The 26,462-nt window shown below is 37.6% G+C and overlaps 1 protein-coding gene across 1 annotated transcript; it reads right to left on the bottom strand.

Annotated features, from left to right (window-relative positions):
• Positions 1-10,495: 10,495 nt before the first annotated feature.
• LOC105060359 (histone H2A.1) lies at positions 10,496-11,643 on the bottom strand. The gene is made up of 2 exons (XM_010944027.4): positions 11,363-11,643; positions 10,496-11,067 (listed from the first exon to the last, which is right to left on the bottom strand). Exons 1-2 carry the CDS (start codon positions 11,564-11,566, stop codon positions 10,849-10,851), a joined length of 423 nt encoding a protein of 140 aa, XP_010942329.1. The 5' UTR covers positions 11,567-11,643; the 3' UTR covers positions 10,496-10,848.
• Positions 11,644-26,462: the final 14,819 nt, after the last annotated feature.

Below are 26,462 nucleotides of genomic sequence, written 5' to 3' on the forward strand. Positions count from 1 at the left end.
TTTACTCTTGTGTGTGTTTAAATCCAATTTAGTAAATGTTCCTTATTCTACTTGGTTCATTGATTCTACTGCCATTATGCATATTGCCAACAACTTATAGAGCTTTCTATTACAAAGGCTTCTGACTGAAAGTGAACGGCTTATTCTTATTGAAAATTAGATACATTCATATATTAAGATAGTTGGATGCTACAGAATAGTCTTATATTTTGGAGTTGATTTTCATATTCTTTTGAAAATTTTTTTATATTATGGCATCGGAGAGTGGGATATATCTCCAAAGAAAGAGTCAAAAAGCTAGTGAAATGTATATAGAATCTTAAGATAATTAAACTTTACTGATTTTAAGACATGTATTGACTGTATAAAGGTAAAGCAGATATACGCATCTAAAAAGGGTGCCAAGATGATTAAAAGAACTATAGAAATCATTTGCACAACTGTAGTATGCGAACCTTTTCAAAATATCTAATAAGTGAAAAATATTTCATCACACTCATTGTTGACTATTCATAGTATATGTATCTATACCTTCTATTTGATAAGTTTGATAAGTTTGAAACCTTTAAGAAATTTGAAATAGAGAAAAAGAGATAATTAAAAAATATGATTAAAGTGGTCAAATCTGATAGAGGTGGTGAGTACTATGATAAACACATAAAGATGGAATAATAGATAGACCATTAACGAAATTCTTAAAAGAATAGGGCATTGTATTCTATTACATAATGTCAAAGTACACCAGATTAAAATAGTGTAGCTAAAAGAAGGAATATAATACTTAAAAAAATCGTTCAAACTATGATAAGTTATTCTATTCTATTTATTTATTTGTGGAATGAGGCTATAAAGATAACTGTGCATATCTTAAATAAGTTTCCTACTAAGGCAGTTCATAGACTCCTTATGAGTTATGGATTGGTAGGAAACCTAGTTTGTGATATGTGTACATAAGGTTGTCCAGTTGAAGCCAAGGTTTATAACCCATAAGGAAAAGTATTTGATCTCAAAACATTTGGTGGGTTTTTCATTGATTACCTGAAAAGGTCAAAAGAGTATAAATTTTATTATCCATCTCATAAATCATAGATAATAGAAATTAATAAAGCTAGATTTCTAGAGAATGGCAATACTTAAGGCACTATCTTTGAAAAAATATTAGGCCTATAAAATAGATTGAAGTGATGATTTCTATTGTTATTCCTTAAAATAATATTCAAGAGGGATCACCACTTCATCAAGTTCCGCTCTATAAAATTTTTATAGTGAAAGAAGCAATTGTCTAACTATTGCTGCAAGCAGATCAAGGGATAGCTCTTTAAAGATATATTAGAATAAGAAAATCTACTATACCTCCAGTATATCTAAGTAATATGGGAAAAAGATAAGATTTTGAGATATTTTTATAGGACATAAATGGTGAAGACTCTTTATAATGGTAAAATGCCATAAAAGGAAGAGCTAGATTTTATAGATAACAACCATGTCTGAAAATAAGTTGACCTAACTAAGGGATGCGACCAATAAGTTACAAAATGGTCTATATAACCAAAAAAAATCCCAATGAAAAGGTTGAATGATATAAAGCTAAACTTGTGGCAAAGTGTTCCCATGAAATATATCATAGCGACCAGATATATGGATTTGAGGGATCAGACCTGAAAGGGTGTGAGATCGACTTGACAGCATCGATTCCTGAAGGGTTCTAATACTAACAAGCTAGAATGGTCATAACTTTATCATCCGATGTCAGAATCTTTATCATGATCCTATTCCAGAAAGCTCTTTTCGAGCTCTACGAGACTGGCTGCTTCACCATAACTATAAATTTCTAAGTTTAATTCAATTGTCTGACGGACCAACGAGAGCCCATAAGAGTTCTAGTCCAACATGAAGTCTAGTTTTGATTTATGCTTTATTTTATTTTGTTTCGAATTTCTTCTTTTAGCTAAATTACTTTTAGTCCATAAATAAAGCCCCCTAGCCAATACTGTAATTAGTTAATTTAAGTTATTGAAATGAAAATTTTAGAGAAGAGAGTTTCTTCTTCTCTATTCATTTTTTTCTTTGACTTTAAAAGGATCTATTCTTCTTTTAGAATTATCATAGCCTTAATAGTTTATTTTTGACTTAAAGGTACATCAGATGGATGTAAGAGTGATGGTGATCTAAAGGAAGAGGTCTATATTAAATAATCTGAGAATTTTTGTGGTCAGTCAACAAGAGCACATGATTTGTAGATTAAAAAAATTTAATTATAGACTCAAATAGGCTTCCATACGTAATATCTTGAATTTAATGGGATAATTATTTTATTTAGATTAAAAAAAATACTATTGATTAATGTATATACTCAAAGATAGGAGTAAGTTCATAATTTTGATATTATATAGATAATATTCTGCTTGTCAATAGTGATTTTGAATCCACTTGAGAAAATCAAATAGTTTTTATCTCAAGATTTTGAGATGAAAGATATGAATGAAATCGCTTATGTTATTGATATTGAGATTCATAGAGATAAATCCTTAGAGCTACTTGGACTATCTTAAAAGATTTACATCTCTATAGTACTAAATTTAAAAAGAAAAAAAATATTCTTCTGAGAGTGCTTATATTATAAAGGATGATAAATTTAATAAAATTTAATATCCAAAAATTAAAATAAAGATAGAAGAAATAATGTTCATAACCTATACATCTATTGTTAAAGTCTATGCCCATGTTTATATCATCCAGACATTACTTTTGCTACATTAATACTTGGAGATTGTCAACATGATCCAAAAATGGAGCATTGAAAAGCTGCAAAAAAACATCATGTATCATCTGTCGGGTATAAAAGTTCATATGCTTATATACAACTAATCTGATCATCATATAATAATAGGCTATTAAAATTCATACTTTGCTTGATGCACCAATAGTAGACTCTTGGAATATCTTTCTATTTAAAAAGGGTGCTATATCATGAATGTATGTAAAATAAGATCTTGTTTACTACATCCATTATGAAAATAGAGTACGTAGCTGATATATATGAGAGTTCCTCACAAGCTATATAGTTGTAGAATCTTATCATAAAATTTAGAGTTGTAACTCTATTAGCAGACTGATAAAGATATATTATAATAATTTTACAGTAAGATTCTCCAACAATACCAAGAGTGTAAGCACCTACAAGCATATCAGTATCAAATACTTTGCTCTTCGTGAAAGAATAAAGAAGAATATTGTATCTATGGAATATATTGATACAGAGCTGATGATAGCAAATCCATTGTTGAAAGGATTCACTTTCAAGATTTTCAAAGGTCATATGAATCATATAGGACTTATTAGCTCATTTTATGATGATACATATTGGACACTATATATAAAGTCATCATATTGAATTTTATAATAAAGTTTTATTTATTTTGTACTGATCAGCTATTTATCATGTCACAAAAAATGACCAATGAATATGATATCATTAGTATTGTAATGCATGGAAGCTCATATATTGATTGATAATGTATTCACCGTATAATTCGCACTGATAATTATTTTGTAATTAAGTATACAGTATATATCTTATGGAGGAATTAAGTTTTAAATATGGTCATATTAGTTTTTCAATTGTCAAATCTAGATAAGATTTCATTAAAGATTTTTTGAAATGCTTTAAACAAATAAAATGAAGATGCATATGTTAGGTTGGGTCAAGTGGGAGAATATTATCATTTATCTAATTAAATCCATCCGGATGTAGCCCACACTAGCATGCATCGAGATTTATTTTACATATTTTAAGATTGATTTGGACTCTGACTATAAAGATAAACCTTCAATAAAGTGATAGGGATATCTTTGATAGTTTGATAAAGTTGAGCTCTACACAACTATCATAGATAATGTTGATCTTTTAGCCATTGTGACTGATTAAGATCCTATCTCTGACGGATGAGGCATGTTATAAAAGACTTCTATAGACTTGGTCTCCGACTCATCCGGGAGCTTGTGAAATCCTCTCCATCGGGTATGACTAGAAAACTAAAGTGCTGCTCGACAACAATGAAGAGCACATCCAGCTTGATTCTCTGGTGGTTGCAAATTGCAGGCTAATTAAATGTCAAGATGATTTGAAGATCCTAGACGATTTCAACAGCTTCGGTTTCAGTGATTTTATCTTCATATAAGTTTTATTGCCCCATAAAATTTTTAGGGTGGTGTCTTAATTTTTCATAAGGTATTTTAGTAGGTCGGTCAGTCTAAATGACCTCTTTAGACCGCTAAACATCTAGATCTTCTTGTGAACTTTGATAGTGTAAATAGAGTGGCTCTTGTTTAAGGCAAAAACACAAAGACAACTGCATTGCTTCATCTCGCAAGAGGGTGCCCCATCATCGCATGTCCTTCATCAAGAATGAAGTAGCTATTTCTGAAATATGGGCTAGATAAAAAAGATGGCTTCAATTATATATTTCATATTCCTAAGACTGTCCAGATCAAAACTCAACTTACGAAAATAGAAGTTACAACCTTTTTAATCAGCTTGCATGAGACAAATAATGTAGAAGGGGTGATTGTATTGAGTGTGGTTTGAATTTTGGCATGTTCCGGTTTATCATCCGGTTCAACTATTAATTTTGAGGACAAGACGAGCAGATTTTTCATGATGAGATCCATGGTGACCGTCAATTTTGATGTGACAATCCAGAGCTCACCATTGATCTCGAGCAGGGGTGCGGCCCTCGTAGTATGGACCCGGCTATTTGTAGAATTTGGGCCATTTGGGTATTTTGGCCTCTGCTTGTTGTTTTATGATTTGATGACTATATATATTATAATCATACATTTTATCTTTTGTGTTATCGCACACTCTTTGTAATCAATCTTTTGATATAATAGCATCTCTCCCCATCTTCACCTATAGACGTAGGCCAAAGGATGTACCATATAAATCGGTGTGTTTTATCTTTCTCTATATATAATTATTTGTTTTTATTCTCAAATTCACATTACTTAACAGAGAATCTTGCAACAGATTATTTTGTTACTCTTACCTTGCTCTGCAGCTTCTCAACCTTAACATGCATTAGACATCTAGTTGCTCCTAATATAATTTCTTCAAAATACAATGCATCCTTCGCAAGAACACATAGAAGATGTAATTTTAACGTCATGTATCCTAATAATCTGCAACAACTATGCAAAAAAAACAGTTGTACGTTAAATGATAATCTTCCTTCTAAAACTGGCATCAATATTAACAGCTCAGTTAATCCTATGCTAGAAGAAACTCATTAGACTTGCTACGGAAAAATTAAACAAAGAACTTAAAACCGCAGAATGAGTATGGTTTTGTTGACTGGATGAGCCAGCTGGGTTTCATCAGACCAAGTCACTAAGAAAATTTATTTATGGCTAACGCGCCAGAATTGCAGGATGCATAGCGGCTCATAATAAATTCAACATTCTTGTTTAGTAGGCAAATCATTCCAGCATATCTGAGCAGCATGACTGCGAGGAAATTATATAATAACCCACATCCATGCATGCAATAAGCTTTTGACAATTATGAAATCTTTTACATCAGAAAAAACAGACAACTAGGACAACCCTGGGCAATAGACTCAAAAATGGTGGCATAATTTCTTGAAACCGCAGGGATATTAAACGGTAGTCAACTAATTTATTAACAAATAAAAAAAACTACCAAAAACAAAAAAAAAAAAAAAAAAAAAAAAAAAAGACTTGGGGGTACTTCAAAACCAGCAAATCTATTCCCACCAAGCTATGAAACCTGAGAAACGCAACCAATAGAGAAAAAGAACAGCATGGAAATAACAAGATGAACTGCTAATTGAGAGTGTCTTCCCGCTAACAAAGCACTGCACTTTGACCTAATGCAACTTATATTTATCTATATCTAAAATATATATGGCTTCAAAATAAACCAGGATTAGTCCCCTTAAAAAAGGGGAACCAGGAATTCAACTTCCACTTAAACATGCTTAGGGGGGAAAAGTGTGGATATAAAGACTAAAGAAGATCCCGAAGCTCGATGTGACTTCATTTTTAAGGAGCTAATTTGATAGTGACTTCTGTTCTTGCCATATCTTTTGGAGGGCTTTCTGGACCCCAAATTTCTGGGTCGACATAAAAGAATCAAGCAAGACACCTATCGCCATGTCCGCGTCTTCTTGTAACACGCAACTCAGACTCTCATGCGCTTCTGATATCCGAATCATTGATTCAATATGCCTCACTGCTGCTATTGGAAACCTCGGCCGTGCTGCACCAATCATCCGAGGCCCAACATATTGTGGGTTAAAGAGACAAAATATATGTTGTTTTTAAGGTATCCAAATCCTTTAGATGGCACCATGGAAAAGCAAGGTTGTCAAAGATCTCACGGCGGACTCTCGATGTAGTTCATCGAAAAAATGTGTGAGCTTACCCAGATCAGCATCGTGCAATTTGGGGAAGACATTTAACTTGACATAGGTTATATACTTCTTGAGAATGCCTTGAGAAAGTATCTAATCATTATACTTGGCTCAAACTCAAATATTTTTTTATTTACCAGGTATAAAGCAATCAAATATGGCACCTATGGTCCTCTTCGAAAAATTATTGATTGTACTAGGTCCACCACGTAATCTTTGGACCAGTTCAACCAAGTCTGAACACATCCCAAGCGGAGGGAAAAAATTGCTGATGGAAAGGGACAAAAAGAAAGAGGACGGAATCACAGCAACTTTGGTTGAGGACTCCATATAGTTTGGAAGTCCCGAAAGACCCACCATCCTGTTGGATGGATGTCTGGCCAGGACACCACCTTCCAAGACCATTTCAGTACCACGCGATGCAGCAGAAAGAAAAAAAAATAAAACAAAAACAATCAAAATACGTAAATCAGTCACAAAATAGCTCGCCTTCTCTGGTCAGACATCCACCTTCTAAGACCTTTTTAGTACCACGCGATGCAGTAGAAAGAAAGAAAAAATAAAACAAAAATAATCAAAATACGTAAATCAGTTACAAAAGAGCTCGCCTCCATAGAACATGCAAACTTCATTATAAAAAAGAAATTTTATAAAAGAAGATCTCTCCCCCAACCTTTGTACATTCAATTTCTCTCTCCTGAAATTCTCCCTCACAAAGGCTCTCTCTCTTGGAAAACTCCTCTGAACCCCTGAAGCGATCGACGTCCGCTGTCCAGGAGCCTCCTGCTCCTTCTCTCTCAGCGGTCACACGGCTCTCTCTCTTCTTCTTGGATTTTCTAGGTTTCCACGCGACTCAGTGAAGAACCGAGCCAAAGCCACACACTGTTTCATATGTTCCCAGCCTTTTAAAGGCTTAAACATCAATTAGAGAGGGATTAGGAGTCCTAAATAAAGCCAAATAACCTCCTAGATCGTCGAATCAAGACCGAAAGCCACCCATGCTGTCCGATCATGCTCTAATCCACGAAATAATGCCGTGGACTACGAGAAACACATAGAAAATATCCAGACGATCCACACAGTCCGCCATGGACCACCCGATCCACCGTGGATCGGGGTACAGGCCCAGGCACAGCGCCTGAGCTTAGGCCGGCCCTCGCACGCAGGCCTGGGCCACACCCGCACCGGGCGCCTGGGCCCGGGCCTCACCCCGCTTGGGCTGCGCTCCGCCGCTTGCGGCCGCACCGCCACCGCCGCCTCGGATCTCGTGCCGACTTCAAAAATTTGTATCTCCTCCATTCGAGCTCTGTTTGGGGTGATCTTGATCTCGTTAGACTTCGTTTTTCGATGCGAACCTCACTGTAGGCTCAATGTGGATCGAATCTTCAAACGTCAAATCCTAACACATCTCTTCACTGTATATGGTGACACCATGAGAATGCCTCACCATCGTCAAGTTGGATTCATGCTCATGGTCAGGTTTAATCTTCTTCTTATGATCAAAGAGGTCGAGAAAGCAATCAATACCCTTGACGACGGCGACAACAGACTTAGGGGTAGTGGAGACAAGGAGGCTGCGAAGGTGGGAGTTAGAAGGGATGGTGGTGAGCTCAAGATCGTAGACGTCAAACATGAGGAGGTTCGCACTGGCGGCCGCTAGGCTAGTCTTCTTGGTTCCTAGGATCTGTGGAGGAGATGGCCACACTTCCAGGTTCGGCCGACACAGGTGTCAAAGGATGAGAGAGAAGGGGATGAAGGACCAAAAATTATGGTCAAACCATCGTGACCCAAACAGATCTACACCTCATCCAAAATTGCAATAGATCCTGTTCTCTCCCTTTCATTGGCGATTTTTACCTCTATCAAGGATGCAATTACATGTCGCACCTTAGTTGAATCGGTCCAAAAATGACATGGTGGATTTGACTCAAATCAATAATTTTTCATCGTCCTGGAAGTCGCTTGCAGACTGGTCTTCTACATTTACTGTTGTGCTTACAAAAATAAATAGAAATTCAGGTTTGGCATGATTTTGAAATGAGTGGATCATCTTATTCATCAATGAGCTCTGGCTAATTGAGCCTATGTTCGTACCTTGATGTTATAGTAATTATTATTAGGGAAAAAATTTCCATTGGGTGAGAGCCAAGTATCCAACAGGTACACAGATTTGAGGTATCTTCAAGAATATCTCTTTTATTTTTTATCAACTTTTACAATGCTTGCTTTCTTGCATGCCCTCACAACGTGCCTTATAATTATAATAATAATAAAAAAAATAAAGCAATTCATCTACAGTTGTAAAGAGGACGATGATGATTATTGCACTGTAATACCTGCAAATCATGGGCTTTGCTTTTATTTGTATCCAACATGAATGCTTACTTCTGTCATTTTGTTGTCAAGTTAAAGTGAAATATAGCTATGGAAATTTGTTGCATGTGCTCTCACAATTCTTCACGGTTCTCATGAATTTTCCACAGCAGTAATAGTATCATGGCTTTGCTGATGGAGCTCCAACTCCTCATGAATCCTCGTTGTATGATCATGGCTCATGAATCCTTGGCAAAAAAAAGTCAGCCAAAGCTTTAAAATTTATGATTAATCAAAACATAATTGTTCCACCTCGAATCCAGCACTCAGATCGATATGTGATGATCATACATTTTTTAAAAAAGATCCTAAAAAATATACAAAACTTACCTTCCTACAATCCAATTCCGACAATAATAAAAATAAATTTTTAATTTATTTATTGAATAAAAAATTATTCACAAGATTTAATTAGAATAAAATAATATTTATTTCATAAACAAAATACATCTAGAATCTTATGCTCCTCGCTTTCAAACCAAATCCATAAAATTTTTAAAATCTAAAAAAAATATATATAGGAATGAACTTTACGGACTCAATAAGTTACGAAACCTCTAATTCAATTAAATATTTTATAAAAAAATAATTATTAAATTACATGATCTTTTCATAAAAATATCTTAATAAGTACAAAATTATCGACAACAATCAACATAAAATTAAAATATGTAATTACTTCAAATAGATTATCCGAATAATTAAGAGTTGACCTTATACTCTCATTCTCCTAATCCCTCTAACTATAGCACAATCGATCTATAACTAGCCCAAAAAAACTAGTTTCCTAACTACAACATATTGTCCGTCGATCATATGCCAATGATTACCCCACTAATGTCTAAAAAAAAACTAACTCTAATATCATATAGATAAACATATTTTCATCAATATATACCAATATTAACTTCATCTAATTAAATCCAAAAAAAAAATTAACCCCTGACTATAACACATTGTCATCAATGTGCACCAATAATCGCCCTTCTGAAAATCCAAAAGATAATTAGATTTTAAATCTATGTGATCATAATCAAACTAAAAAATAATAAATCAGCAAAATAATATATTTTGATGTAAAAAAATATAATTTATTTCCACTAAAAATACATATACGATTAAACATTTTACAATATATTTTGTATAGATTAAATAAGATAATTAATTTAAATAAAATACTATAACAACTGATAAATGCAAATCAAATAAAACATATTAAGATTAGAAATAACTTACTATTCTAGATCAATCAAATCCAAGAAAAATCTATCAAATAAAATTATTTATGTCCTTGGGCATAAAACTCTGATCTTTAATCTTAACACTCCTTTAAAATTGAAAAATCCTATTAAAATAATTAATATCATCAACTCTTAATTGAAATAAAAAATAAAAGATAGAGAAAAAAAAAAGAATCAATTTGAGTCCAAAAAAAAGTTTGATCAGTTTGAAATGGATCGACTGATATAGAAAAAAAGAGAGATACTAAATTTAGACTAATCAAATTGATTAGACTTGATCCATTTGAGTTAGATCAAATCAAAAATTAAAAAAAAAAAAAAAAAAATCATTCTCTCTTTCTTTCCTTCCTCTTTCTTCTCTCCTCTCTCTCTCTCTTTCTTCTCCTTCCTTTCTTTGAGGACGACAAGGGCTAATGGTCCGATTGTGCACAAGAGAACTAAAAAAGGAAAAAAAAAAAAGAAAAAACCACTGCCCCTTAAAGCGAACATCGCGAAGCACAACGCACACCCACGAAACGAATTCTCAAAGCAGAGAAGTTTCACGATTTAGAAAGACGAGACAAACGATAAATAATATTTCACTAAAAGGCTTGTCCCAATTGCATCGTTATCAACCCCTCAAAACACCATCCAGGCCTTCTATTACAGCGCCAAAGACTAGGCGACCGCTTTATATACAGTCAGTATCCCAGAAACCCAAACCACAAACAAAAACACTACCGCTAATGAGTAGCGACAACGACTACCAATACTACAGTGCTCATCCCAACGCAGCGAAAAGGCTTGGGGCGGATAGGCTTCTAAGCCTTCTTCGGAGACTTGGACTCCGCCTCACCCTTGCTGGCCTTCTTGGGGAGCAGCACCTGGTGAATATTGGGAAGCACGCCGCCATGCGCGATGGTCACGCCGGACAGGAGCTTGCCGAGCTCCTCGTCATTCCTCACGGCCAACAGTACGTGCCTCGGAATGATGCGAGTCTTCTTGTTGTCCCTCGCCGCATTCCCCGCCAGCTCGAGAACCTACACCCACCAAATCCAGCACTACCGGATCAGAATCCACAAGTAGGGACAAATAAAGATTACAATGCGTAAAAAATAATTCAATCCTTACAAAAGATTTCCACCACCAAAAAAAAAAAAAAAAAAAAAACATCTTTTTCTCCTTGCAATGTTAAGGAGTTAGACTCAGATCCTTAATAGAACCAAAAGAAAAGACAAGAAAGCCTTGCGGAAAGTCAAGTCATCTCAAAAATAAGCATAAAACTTGAGAGAAAATGGAGAGAGAGAAACGATGTTTAAAAAAAAAGGAAATAACCTCAGCGGCGAGGTACTCGAGGACGGCGGCAAGGTAGATGGGAGCTCCGCTGCCAACCCTCTCGGCGTATCGGCCCTTCTTAAGGAAGCGGGCGATCCTTCCCACGGGGAACTGGAGGCCAGCTTTGACGGCCCTGGAGACGGGCTTCCTCCTGGAAGCGCCCCTCCTCCCACCAGCCGGCTTCGTCGTCTTCGATGCCTCCATCTCTCTCCCCTCCACCTTCAAGTCTCTCTCGGTAGCGGCTGGAGCGTAGAGTTCGTCTGCGGAGTACAGAGGTTTCGGTTGGCATGCAGCGGCTACGGAATTGGAAGTTTATAGGGGACTAGCGATCCGTGGCAGAGAAAAACGGACGGCTTAGATGCCAAGTGGATGACGCTTCCGTTGGACGGATGGGATTGGAGTTTTGAGGTAGCAATCCGCGGCTGTCTGTCCAGACCAATGGAACGAGTCCACGTGCATCCCTATTTTGGACGTAGCGGGAAATTGCTGGCTCTGGTGCGGAAGCAGAATCCGTACTCGAAATTTGAAAGTTTTCTTTCGCGGAAGTACACGCATGGAAGGGGCGTTTCAGGTGCACCGTCGCACGTGCAACTGGCGTCATTGAGACCGGTGCGAACCTGCAACGAAGCTTGTGGTCCTTTATCGGTGGAGTCGAGGTTAGGTTTGATCTATCCTCTAAGCATATTGGGTTGGTTGGGTTGAGTCAGTGTAACAGATTTGGATTTAAAAAACAAAAATCCATATTTTCGCTTTGTTACTCGTTAGCGCATTTGGGTGACTAAGCTGGTCCCCAGAGAATTTTGAGCAAAGCTTGAATTAGAGGTCAAAATAATATGAATAATATTCATTAAATTTTATTTTTATATTCAAATTAATTTAAATATTGATATAAATTTAAAATTTTAATTAATATTTATATCTATATTTATATTAATTAAAAAAAATCAATATGAATGATATATATAAATAATTATCCGATCCACATCCGAATATCTGAATCTATATATAATTTTATATATTTTATATAGCACCTATTAATTTTTAAAATATATATATAATTACATAAATATGATATTAACTCAATTTATCATCTATTTAGTAATATTTTTAATTTTATAGTCATAAAGTTTAATTATTCAATTTATATTCGTAATTATATCCATATTTTTAATATCTAAATTATATATGTTCTATTTAAAATAAATATGCATATGAATTTTTGCATCCGAATAATATTAGTATCTGTTGGGACAATTGAATTTGCTCCCCTCGATTCTACATCGGCTTCCATATTCGAGATCGGCCCTTTATTCCATACCTATATAAGAATGGCCAAAAGATTCCAAGACTCTGAAAGGAAAAAAAAATTCAGAATTCAGCTCTCATGAGAGTCATTTAGCCGAAGCAGAGTCATTATGACCAAACCAGAGTCATCTAGCCAAAATAGAATCATCATAGCGGAACTTGAGTCATCATGGCTGAAGCAATATCTTTATAATCGACCAACCATCTTCATATCATGACCGACTGACCATCTTCATGACCAAACCAGCATCATAACAGTCGATTGTCAAACAACCGACTGCCAACTGTCAAACGATCGAGTGTCAAATATATAATCACGATACTACAATCATGGGTAATAACTACATGTCACAACTGTTAATGGGCATAAACAACTCACTAACTCCATAATTATAGTCCAATAATCAGGGTTAACTATCCCTTAGTGCTATAAAAAACGAAATTACGTGCTCGACGGTTATACCCAAGTCGCCTATAAAAGGGAGGTAAGAGAACAGACAATAGTAAAACACTTAGGCTAACACTCTGTCACTTTGAATATTCTATCTGCTGTTCACCATTCTTCACTGACTTAAGCATCGGAAGATCCCCATTGGACATAATTCTGATCAGTGGACTTCTTTTGTAGGTTGCTTTTCACCGGAGCTAAGCACAACAAAGGATTGGCTACAATAGATTAGTGCGCTAAGAAGGATGGCAAACAAACTCTGAAAGAGCAATGGTAAGAAAAACAATCCAAAAGGCATCCATCAATAATGGCCGGCGATCTTTCCGTGAGAAGAGGCTAGCTGAGCCAGAACGTAGAGCCCCTTGCTCCACAGCAACAATCAAGGGAGCCCCACCATCTTCGATCGCTCCTTCAAATTGACGCTGCTAATCATTGACTGCCTCATTTCAACACAGCCAATAATCGATGATGGCATAATCTCGATGACAGTCTCATCAGTGGGATTGGCCACACCACTCAGTCTATCACTCTGAATGCACCGATCGCTATCTATTTTCTCTCATAAAGCTAATAAGGGGAAATGACGATGTACATTTGAAAAGCTTCTCCAAATGATGAATCAATCGTGATCGACAATTCGAAAAACTTCTCCAAACGACGAATCGATCATGATCGATACGGAAAGCTCCCTCCAAATGATAAATCGATCCGGATCGACGATTCAAAAAATTCCTCCAAATAATGACTATGCTCCTCTATAATAGAATGACTTACAATTATGTTCCGGATCAATGGAATAATCTACAACAATATTCTTTTATGATGGAAAGATTGCCCTTCAGACATGGAATGCCAACAATCTACGATTATATCTTCAGTAAAGTTATCCTTACGATATAATATATTCGAATGACATATTCGATTTTCAACATATTTTCAACTGAAATATGATACAATGAGCTTTGGCTTAAGATAATTCGACGACAAATATGAGCTCTATCTCAAAGATGATTCTACGACAAATATAAGCTCTGGCTCAAGTCTCGAAAGGTCAAAATAGAAAAATATCGATCTTCAGATCGAAATGAGTCTTAAGAGGACTAACATGCCGACTTGGCTACGGTCAAATGGAACAATATACCAATTCGACTCCGATCGAATGGAATAATATGTCAACTCGACTATGGTCGGATAGAATAGTATATCGACTCGACTCCAATCGAACGAAAAAATATACCGACTCGACTACGGTCGGATGGAATAATATGCCGACTCGACTACAGTCGGACGAAATAATATGCCGACTCGGCTACAGTCGGACAGAACAACATACCGACTCGGCTGCAGTTTGATGGAACAATATGCCGATTGGACTACAGTTGAACAGAATAATATGCTGACTCGATTACGATCAATCAGAAGAATATGCTAACTCAACTCCGATAAGTCAGAAAATATTCAATAGTTATCCATGACGAATGATGATCACATTCAAAGAGACAACACAAAGAGAGTCATCTGGTCGAAGCAGAGTCATTATAGCCGAATCAGAGTCATCTGACCAAAGCAGAGTCATCATGGCTGAACTTGAATCATCATAGCTAAAGCAACATTTTCATGACTGACTGACCATCTTCATATCATAATCGACTGACTATCTTTATGTCATAGTCGACTGACAATCTTCATGACCGACTGACCATATTCATGTCATAGCCGACTGACCATCTTCATGTCATAGCCGATTGACCATCTTCATGACCAAACCAGCATCATAACGGCCGACTGTCAAATAACTGACTGCCGACTGTTAAACGATCGACTGTCAAATATATAATCACAATATTACAATCGTGGATAATAACTAGATGCTACGACTGTTAGTGGGTATAAACGGTCCACTAACTCCATGATTATGGTCCGATAATCATGATTAACTATCTTTTAGTGTCATAAAAAGCAAGACCACGTACTCAATGATTATACCTGAGTCATCTATAAAGGGAAGTTAAGGGAACAGACAATGGTAAGGCAATTTTAGATTGAAACTCTGTCATTTCTTATTTTTTATTTACTATTTGATCATTCTCCACCGACTTAAACATCGAAGAATCCCTGTTGGACATCAGTCTAATCAGTGAGGACTTTGTTTTGCAGGTACTCTTCTCCGGTAACAGATGCAATCAGAGATTGACCGCAATAGTATCTATATTTTTATTCATCGAATAAAATAAATATAGATATAGATATATTGGTACCCGATCTAATTTCAACCCTAGCTTGAATCAAGGAAGAATATAAGACTGTCTCTTCCTCGCAATGAACGTGCCTCCGATTCTCTCGTCTGAAATCTTGTAGAGACATTATTCTGGCCTTCAACTTTGTCAGTTTTTTAGTGCTAATAAAAGTAATTCTTCTATTCAATTTTATTCTTCTCCTATATTTTTTGCTTAGTACTTTTTCATAGCAATTCTGTGCCTATCGATCTTATCCTGCATCATCCAAATCATGCCATTCTACATCGTACTATAATATAGTGCATGGTTGTTTTGAATGTAATGGTTATTTGTTGTGTTCGTGACTTGGCGATATTCTAGATCTTACTGTAATTTATTGTGCTTGTTTGCAAGCATCAGGACTCCATCTATAGGTCGTTGTGCCTTTGTGCAAGCGACTCTTATCGGTCGAAACTTTAACTACTGCACTCTTATTTTCTAGAATTAAAAGTTGGAAAACACCACTTATTATTGCTAGAGTTCTTGCAGCAAGTTATGGTTAATTAAACAAGATTTATGGGAGTTTATTAATAGGTCAGAAATGGCAATTTGTTGCGTAATATTTTCGATAATATAAAGACGGGAAGAAAGTGGAGGTTAAAATCTGCTAGAACGATGTTATCTTTTAGTTATGATAGACAAGTATAACTTTTTCCAGTATGTCATAACTTCAATTGTTGAAGCATGAAAAATGTGAACCTTTTGCTTCTCCAGTTTTTTCCAAACTTAAATAAGGCTTGAGTCTACTTTCGATTAGATTTTCGAATACAAAAGTCGAGTGGAAAGAAGACTCACCACCCAATTCGAAGGGGATTCTTGCTGCAGTTTTACTGCTTTGATGACCGGCAGCTATGAAAGTAATGAATCCCATGGTTCACCTGATCACAAAGACTACTAAGAAACCAAACCATGCAGAGGAGACTTATCCAAAGGCAATTCAAGATATTGGTGTTCTTTTAGAAATTTAACCAATCATGAGGCTAGGGCTGGAAGTGGGCCAGATTGGGTCGGGTCACACCCTTGCCCAAGTCGAGTCCAAAATTTTTTCGAGCTTCGGATCGAACTTAGGTCTGAAAATTTTTGAAAAACCCATGTTCGAGCCTGATCCGAGCCCAGGCTCGAGCCTGATCCAAACCTGATTGGACCGGCCCAATCAGATTTCTCTCTCAATCTCTCTTAAATTTTTTTAAAAAAAAAAAACTAAGCCCTAAGAAGAGGAAGGGATAAGAGGAGGGCTGGCATTGGCAAAAGAGGGGGCTGGATGGTGAAGCTCTTCAACAGTAGCTCTACAACACCATCCAGGTCTACTATAGCTCCTCGATGTCAGTCGTCGGCAACTGCCTCTCCCTCACCCGCGCCCTCAACTCCTCTACCTTCAGCCTCACCAACAACCACCTCCTTGACATCTTCCATGGTGCCATAGCCACCTGGAAGCATGTGGTCATCCAGCTCCAGGCCCAAACCTTCTCCTAACGGCCCCTCTCCGATAAGAAGTGCAGCTTCACCCTCTGCATCAAGAAGATGGACAAGCTCCTCTTCCTCCATGCCAACCTCGACCACACTATAGACACCGCCATTGGAACCAAAACTGCCTTTACACCAATTCACACGATGGCGGCATGGACTTATATGGCCATTTCTGGGAGTCGATGCCCTTCAAGCACCCTAGCACCTTCGACACCCCTGAGCTCAGACCCATGCTGGAATTCAGGCCCGAGCCCAAGCCGGGCTAAAGACAAGCCCAAGCCCAGTTCGAAATATAAACATGCTCAAAATTTAGGCTCAAATTCAGTCTAAATTAGAGTAAGTCTAGCTCAAAATCGGTCCCATCCGAATCCAGTTTTAGTCCTACCGGAGGCCGAAGAGAAAAGCAGTCACGAACTAACAATAGAAATTATACGACAAGAAGACCAGCGTGGTGCTGATGATTTCTATAGTGCTCTGGTATTTGATAAGACAAAAGTGCTTGTTGATTTTAAAATTACTCAAAAAAATCAAAAGACATCAAATGTCGTGCAGCATCAATGACAATCTTTGACCAAGCAAGAAACATCAGAAGTGACCTCATGTCCTTAAAGGGAGCTAATTATGTGTAGGTACATGGAGCTATAGCATACGGTGGATTGATTCATGCAGGTGCAGGTGTGCTAAACGTGCATATATATTTGAAGTGAAAGTGCCCATATATACTACACATGTACGTACCCCAAAGCGACTGGTCTAGTATGCAGTGATGAGATTGTGTGCACATATCAGGTCCATGAACATATGATCATAGATTCGCATATGGTGCCTTGAGATGTTGTTTTGCATCTACATGTTTATGCAAAAGTGGTCGTGTAGGTTCGCAAGTTTAAGCAATATATTTGACGAGGATTGGATTCTTTGGTCACTGGACGTTTGACGGTCTTAGCTAGATGTTCTATGAACCTGGGTGTGATGACGTTGGAGTCAAGGAGAGTATTGAAGGTGTTGATTAGCACGCACGCTAGGCAAAATTATTGCATGCACCGGGTGCAAATGAACCGGGGCAAATTCTCGAGCATATGGACGGTGGATAGCACGCAATCGGGAACAAGGGGTAGCACGGCATATTATCCACCGTGGGATTTGACGTGATCTAATTGCACCTAATGCATCCAATATGGAGGCGCGCGCTAGAGGGGATAGGTTGGTGAGAAGTTGCTTTGTGGAGCATTAGCATGAACTTTACAATAAAGGGGAGTGTGGGTTCGCAGCCAGTTCTAATTTAGTTAGTATTAAATTTCTACTTACTGTTTCAAAATTAGTCTTGTCATCTTTTCTTATTCTTTGTAGAACAGGTATGTCATCTTTTCTAATTGTTAGGGCTCAGCCTGATACCAAATTCATAGATTATTGTATGGCACAACAAAAGCATCGGACTTTGTTCTAGAGTGAATAGCTAGAGCGGAAGTTGGTTTCCGAATTGAGTTGCACCAAGAAAAATTATATCCTCGGTCCCCTCTCGAGTAGTTGGAGCCCGAAAGCCTTGATCCCTCACAAAGTTTTCATCTCTGGACTCTATCCTAGAAGAAGACGTTCTAAGTAGAAAGCTTCAAAGAAAAATCTATAGACTAAATCCAGAAGAAAAGAAAAAAGACAAGGAATTCGACCTTGAAGACGAGCCAGCCGATAACGATGAAGAAGCCGACAGCAAGGGAGAAAAAGACGCCAACAATGAGGGTGGAGAGAATGGACTTTTCCTCTCGACTATGGACCAGAAATGGGGATGGAGTTGGCAAGAAGAAACTGTAAATGAAAGAGAATTTGGGGACAAGGAGATCCTCTATCTACAGGGATGCTCAATAGTTCAGATTAACACCATGAATACCGCCTCTGCTACTGATGCTGATATGTAGCAAAGATTAGAACTGTCAATTTGAGTTGGGCCCATTGGATTGGCCCATCCAGCAATGTAAATAGGACGGGTTGGATTTTTATTTTAGCAATCCGTTTAAAAGCAGATCAAATGGTCCGCCCCGTTTGGGTCGGTGGGTCAGGACGAGTCGGAGTAAGTTGGAGCGGGCTGATCCATCTCTTTTTGTTTATATATATATATATATATATATATATATATATATATATATATATATATATATATATATATTCCAAAAGAGGATTTTAATGTTATTGAAGAGATAATTGATGAAGAAGAGAAATAATATGAAGAATTGAATGATGAGGACCACAATAATGATATGGAGAATAATTTTTTGGGACTTTGATTTGCCTCTAAATTAGTTTGAAAATTGAAATTTAAAGTCTTTTAAGTTGGGGTTGTACTAAGTATTTAGTTTAAGTTTAACAATTTCATTTTATGACTCTCAGAATTGAGATGTGAGGTTGATTTGAGTTTAAATTGAATATGAAATTTAGTTTATATTACTCTTTATAGGTTTTTTTTTTTGGGGGGTGGCCTGTTTTACTTGCGGCCCATGGTGGGTCGGATCGGGTTGGGATTTTTCCAATCCATCCACTAAATAGGTCAGCTCGTCCCGACCCATTTAAAGACGGGTCGGGGTGGGTCGAGGCAGGTCGGGATGGGCCGTCCCATCTTGACAGCTCTAACAAGATCTTAGTTGACTACTCCAGCTTTTCGATGCACCACTGCTATGATTCGACTATGTCAGATGTATCCATGAGAAGAACAACTGTACCAACGATTGACTGACATATGGCAGCAAGTGGATGATTCGAGGATCATTACTTTGACAGTGCGATTTTCTATAATCATTATGGAAGATCTTTCCGAGTGGCCCGTGGCAATAATTGTGGCATGGTCCACGAAACGATAAAATAGCTGGTGCAATTTTTTGAGATAATAATCACTCCAACAATTAATTCAGGCGGCGAAGAATATGGCACAATAGAAACATACCCCAAAGGTCAAATTTGAAGATCAAAATTTCAGATTACTCCCTTCACTTGATTTTGTCAAGCGAAATCAGACTCGAGAGTAGGGAGCCAAGTGTTGAAGTAAATATTCGGATAACCGGCTAAAATGGCTACTCCAACAAATATATCAATCGATGATTTTACTCGAGATGTAACCGACCATGTTAAATAGTAACAAGATGTAACCGACCATGTTAAATAGTAATATAACTATTCTTCGGTTCAGCATCCTACCAACTATTTTACTTGGTAGACATCTTCTCAAAAATTAACCAAGTATCCATGACTATGACTCTTGAACCTGAAAAAATAAGGATCAGAAGATGATTGCTCAACGTGGGCATTGATTACCGATAAATATCAGACTGCGGGCAAGAATACTCATCCGCTAATAACCCATTACGCACTCATAATATATCTTTAACTCTCACATTTTGGAGTTATAGCAGACAACAGTAATCAAGTAACGGCTTCTCCATCTGATTAAAAGGAAGTAAGTAGGAGACCAAAGTAAGCCAATTCTAGGTCAATTTATGCTTTTTTTTGTTGCGATTCTTTTATCATTTTTTTTTACTTTGGCTAACTTAAGTATCGAAGGATTTTTCAGCGAAAAATCTTCGGCAAGCAAATTTTTTTTATAGATTTTCACCAATTGGCACAACAGGCCCACTTGACCGACTATGTCGCCAGAGTTCAATGGCAATAACTATTGTTGATATTTGAATAGGGAGACTATACTTCACACAAATACTTCAGAAATTTTACTCTCAAAAGATTGTAGAATATACACCAAAAATTTTGGGTTGGTAAGGATGCATTCAACCAACTATGAGATAACAGTAGAGTAAATCCATTGCATTTGATAGGTGATCCAGACTAACATGCTGATAAGATATAGGCCATTTTTATCAAAAGTTGACAGAGCATAATACCACAATGGATGCACAGCCATGTTTTGAAGCACTTCCATTGTGCCATTTGCAAAACAACCCTGTTATCCATAGCGGTCAAGTTGGAATTGAGGTCAGTTCCCATTACCATCTAGCATTGGGCCGCATCGGGCGTTCTCCAGAGACTTGAGCTTCTTGATTGCGGCATCATCTTTCTCATAAAACAAGATACACTTCTTTCCAAAAGACCTAATTTCATTATTTGTTAAGCTGTTAAGGTAGAGGATATCTTCCGGCTCTAACTCCTCAAGGCCTAGTAGTTTGATTTTTTTTTTTTGGCTTCGTAGCCAATCACTTCGCTTCATACTTTTTGCCAAACTAGAAGTTTGAGGTGGGTATACTTTTCAACTAGAGGTTTGGTCCTTTATGCCCCCCTCAAGCAGTGAGAGGTATATAATATTTTTGGTACGACCTGGTTTTGAATTTGAATTGGTGTGCATGTCGAAGGTTTCCCATAGTTTTTGCAAAATGGTTTAAAGTGAAATGTTGTCCCAGGATATTAGTGGAGGAAGAAAAGGGTTTGGCTTTGTATGGCTAGATTTGGATAGGACCTGGATGCTATATGGTTCCACCAAGTTCAAGTTAATCATCATCTTCATGCCAGAATGAGTTAGGTTCAGCATTTGGTTGCGATTCCGACCATCTCTTCTAGAGTTATGCTGATGGGAGCATTCACTCTCCTCGGACTAACAAAGGTGTTGCTGTCAGATATTGTTGGGGGGATAGTGACTTGCCGAACTATTTCAGAACTCTCACTCATTATTTTCACTATGTTGGTCATCCTCCTCCGAACTTGAAGCATCGTACCTTAGTTTTTTCTCTACAGCATAGTAAAACAGTACGTTAACCTTATAAATATAAGGACCAACCATTACCTCTACCATTTTCGATATGTTTTCTAGGTTCTCGTAGTACAAAATAACATCAAGCTTATCCAGATCTTCCTATTGGAGATTTATTTTAAGAGATGTTTGGATGGGATAATTAAGATCTGGAATGAGAATTGAAATGAATGACTTTCATACCAATTATTTGATCATGGAGGAACTCATTTCAATTCCTATTCCTCTCTAAAATAAGAATGATTTATTCTTTTCATAATTGAATCCGGACTAATCAAAAGAGTCAAAATCTCATTCCGATAGAATGTGATTAAAAAAAAAAAAAAATCATTCGCGAGCTCCTTCCTGCCCTCCTCCTCGGCGATGTTGTAGACCCTCGATAGCCGCTCGGCCACCACGGCCCTCCCATTAGCGGCACGGGCGATCTCGTCGCGGAGGTGGGGGAACTTGAGACCGGCAAAGTTGCTGCGGAGTCGGAGTGGGGGAGGATCCAGGGATCCACGGGTGGGTCCTCGACCTTGCCGCAGAAGCAGAGGTAGGATCGGGGGATTAGGGTTCTCGGGTAGGGGAGGCGGCATTTAGGGCAGGGCCAGTCCGTGGAGGCAGAGGCAGCGACAGCGGCAGCAGGCTAGGTGGTGGAAGAAGGTCGGTAAGAGGATTGGTGGGCCCAGCTCTGGATGCAGAAGAGGTAGAAGAGGGCATAGCAGCCGAAGGAGCAGGACCAGGCGAGGTCGGAGGGGCAAACGCGCTCGAGACAGATGAGGCAGGCGACGTAGGGGCCATGATCCGAGGTGAAGGTTAGGAAAGATTGGATCTTGGACAGGTCAGGGGCGGAGCAGCCGGAGATCTGGAGGTAGGCGGTGAAGATCGAGTCCTCGAGAGTGGTGCGTTGGCCTGCGACCTCCTCACCGCCACTGCCGCTGCTGGCGTCAGAGTTGGAGAAGACGATATCGGAAGGAGGATTCGGGTTCTGGATAGGAAAACAACCAGTGGAGGTGGTGGTGGCGACCATCGGTGAGCGGGAACCCGCTGGTTATCTCTTGCGATGACGGAAATGACGGCAAAGAGAGAAGGATCCTCCTAACGAGCTCTCCTCCCAGCATCTCTGGCATACTTATATGGGGCCTACTATCTTTCTTACACGAAATCAGTGGCTCAGTGTTGCATGAAGCCGACAAACAGACTCGCCGACTTCATGACTTTTCGAGATTTTATTTTTATTTAAAAAAAAATTAAAATTTTTTAAAATTTTTTAAAAAATTTAAAGATATTATTATTATATTTAATTTTTATTTAATATTAATTTTTAAAATAATTAATTTTTAATAATTTTAGTTAAGAATAAAATAAAAATTTGAATTGACTCCGATTACTACCTTAGTATGAACCAAACAAGAACAATGAGAATTATCTATTCTGATTTCGATTTCGATTATGAACCAAATGCTTCGGGAGATTTGGTAATTTCAATTTTGATTCCAATCCATTTTGATTTCGCTTTCAATCACGAACCAAACACCCCTTTACTCGCTCTATAGGGACACCAAAGCTCGACAAAATAGTTGCCATAGCTTCCGCCATCCAACAAATGAACGGGAGATTCAATAGTCCAGTATAAACTCTGAAACATAGCTTGTGGTGTATATTGGAATTTATATACGTAGATTGTGCATTAAAGAAAAAGTAAGTATAAGTATAGAGATGAGAGATGTGGAAAGAGCTTATGCTCTTTTGTCCCACGTTGCAAAATTATAAGATTTTTTCTTGGTTTAAAAGTAAGAACTCATTTTACTTATTTAAAATGTTTTGGAGGGACCTCTAAAATTTGAAGGGGATGAATGATTGCATATTTATATAATCATTTAGATGGGCACCTGGGCTGCATGGTAAAATTGAAGATATACATTTATATTATTAATTTATTTTATTTTTTATTAAAAAATAAGATAAAATAAATTGAGGTTAATGGCCGTTGGTTTTCAACAGTCATGACTGTTCAGAATCGTATCTTTTTGAAGATGATTTCTTAAAGAGCCGCATCTGTTAGTAGATATATCTTCTACATAAGTGCAATTGTGACCTTTCATCAGACATAAGAAAATTCAGAGTTCTCCCTTTTCTCTATTCTTCTTTCGCTTATAATCGAATTCCTTTCGAAGTTCAAGGAAGAGAAATCTTCAATTCTATCGTCTGCAGATTTCTGATAATCTTGTTGTATCTTAGAGGTGAATTGCAATATTGAAAGACTCACGACAAATTGTTTATAGTGGGGGCAACAATCACCTTAAGGATAGTGATTATACACACCTCGAGATCACAAATTCAATCTTATAATACACATTCTTTTTCACAATGTAATTCATTCTTGGTTTGGTCTCAGTGATTTACCATCACAAAGAATCCATCCCCATGAATGTGGCCTTCAGCCATGAGACTCTATACTATCTGGATGTGAGGGCATGATACAAAGAATCCTCAGTCAGATAACCTCCTTGTTGTCTAAGAGCCATACCTTTTTTGCTTTTTGGGCAAGAACAGTGGAGACATCATCCACCTTAACCGGCCTTTCAAAGGTTTCTATATATGCTGCACAATCCAAATAACGGGAAATGTTTGTCATTTCCTAATTGTAATGAAGGCCTTGGAAGAAACTTGGCGGTTGAGAATGTTTGAGTTGGCAATACCCATGGGACCTTGCATAGTTGGATGCCTGTCCAAACGATGAGGTTTCACATGCGATCTACGCTTTCTGGCTTGGTGACTAAAATATTTGCATGATGAAACACTTGATGGGGTTTTGGCACTCAATTTTGTAATAGCTTGGGCTTCCACACAAAAACGTTTGCTTACTTTAAGGAAATGTTTGGTTTGCAATCAGAATCAGAATGAAAATGAGAATTAGAATGGCTTGCGATTGAAATCAGAATGGCTAAATCTCTCAAAGCGTTTGGTTCGTGACCTAAATTGAAATTAGAATGAAAAATTGAATCTATAGAGAAGATTAGGGATTGAGTTCTATATACATTGAGTCATTCCCATTCTATTCTTGAATCAGAATCGGAATGAGACTTTTCCCAACCAAATGGTTGGAATGAGAGTCATCTATTTCAATTTCAATTTCGGACCCCACTCTCTCCAATCAAGCATCTCTTAAAGGATTTTTAGGTTGCCGTCGGAGCTTGATAGGTTTTGGTTGCCATATTAGCCATCACGACTGTTGGGAAGGATGAAAAGGATAGGGCCGTTTCTCTTTCCTCGGTGTGGAAGAGACGTAGGAAGTAGGGACATGCTGCCTTGCTGATTGGGACGTGCCTCTTCTCACTATTTTAGTAAAGATTACACCCATCCGTTACCTCGATCTTGGATGCAGGACACCGCTACCATCTTGACAGTTTGGGATTTTTTGATGGATTTGATTGGTTTATTCGTCTTTGCAACTCACGGAACGATGCTCAGTCACAAGGGTCCATCCTCCTTTCCTCTTAGGTGGAGGTTTGAAGAATTGCTTAGATCTTTGCTCTAAACAATGTAGTTGGAAACGGCTGACTAAAGTAAGGGGGTGCTTAGTTCGCAACTGAAATCAAAATTGGAATGGAAATCAAAATAGCTTGAAATCGAAATTAGAATGGTCAAATTTTTCGAAGTACTTGGTTTGTGACTGAAATTGGAATCGGTATTGAAATGAAAATTTGAATCCATAGAGGAGAGTAGGAATTGAGTTCTACATCGACTTGGCCATTCCCATTTCACTCTGAAATTGAAATTGAAATGAGACTCCTCTCAATCAAACGGTTGAAATGAGAGTCTCCCATTCTTATTCCGATTCCAGACCCCTACTCCCTCCAACCAAACACTTCTTGAATTTCTTAACTTTGTGGCTATCTTCTTCCCAAGGGGACCATGTTCGCTCCCATCAAAGGTGGAAATGTCTTAGTTGTTCTTCCAGACAGCTGCATGATGTTGGGGTGCTCTCCCTCCTAAATCTCTAGACCCTCTCTCTCTAAGGTTGCATTTGATAGTTGGCAATCTATCTAGATTGCTGGTAATTTAATATGATAATCTGGATTATTGCGTTTGATATGATTTGTTGTAGTAATCCAGATTGTCTGGATTATCTTAGGGATGGGTGGTTATTCAGATTATCTCTTTTTTGGCAATGTTGTAATAAAAATTTTAGACAAAATTATTTCTAAAAAAAAATTACACAAAATATATTGCCCAACCTTCCCCCCTCTCTCCCCCCCTCCACGTCGGCCCCCAGCCTGCGGCTCCTGTATCTTCCTTTATTTGCCTGTGGTTCCTTTGCTCTTATCCCCCACCATCATCCCGTGGCTCCTCATGTCCATCCTCACCACCTCCACGGCTCCACACGTGCCCTCCCCACCCCCCTCTCAGTGTTCACCATTCCCCACATCCTTTGGCTTGCCACTTATCTGCATCATCATCATACCTACATCACTCCCATTACTTCTCTCACTCAGAAAAAATAAGAGTACAGTCAGGATAAAATTATTCGAGGTATTTTGAGAATTTGATTTCATATTATCAGTAATCTGATTGTCATACCAAATATGTCAATGACAGTAATCAACATTACTGACAATTTAATGATGATAATTTATCCTGAAGACAATCCACATTATCTTTCAAGATTACTTAGTGATGCACCAAATGCAATCTAAGTGCCATCTCAAGAGGAATCATCACTCATTGGTATACGTGCAGAATATTGATTATTATTGATACTTAATTATTATGAATTAAGCAAATGAAAAGTTTACATTGATGGTAGGATTAGCAAACTTGATTAGCAACTAAATATCATGTTTTGAAACCTTTTTAGCATCCAAAATGTTGGTTTTA

Source organism: Elaeis guineensis, chromosome 1 (assembly GCF_000442705.2).
Source record: "Elaeis guineensis isolate ETL-2024a chromosome 1, EG11, whole genome shotgun sequence".
NCBI classification, from domain to species: Eukaryota; Viridiplantae; Streptophyta; class Magnoliopsida; order Arecales; family Arecaceae; genus Elaeis; species Elaeis guineensis.

What these genes read in the sequence shown, in the direction of transcription:
- LOC105060359 (XM_010944027.4), bottom strand. Translation starts at nt 11,566, where the DNA reads ATGGAGGCATCGAAGACGACGAAGCCGGCTGGTGGGAGGAGGGGCGCT. An exon ending in TCGAGTACCTCGCCGCTGAG is followed by an intron (nt 11,068 to 11,362) that starts GTTATTTCCTTT and finishes TGGTGGGTGTAG; the next exon opens with GTTCTCGAGCTGGCGGGGAA.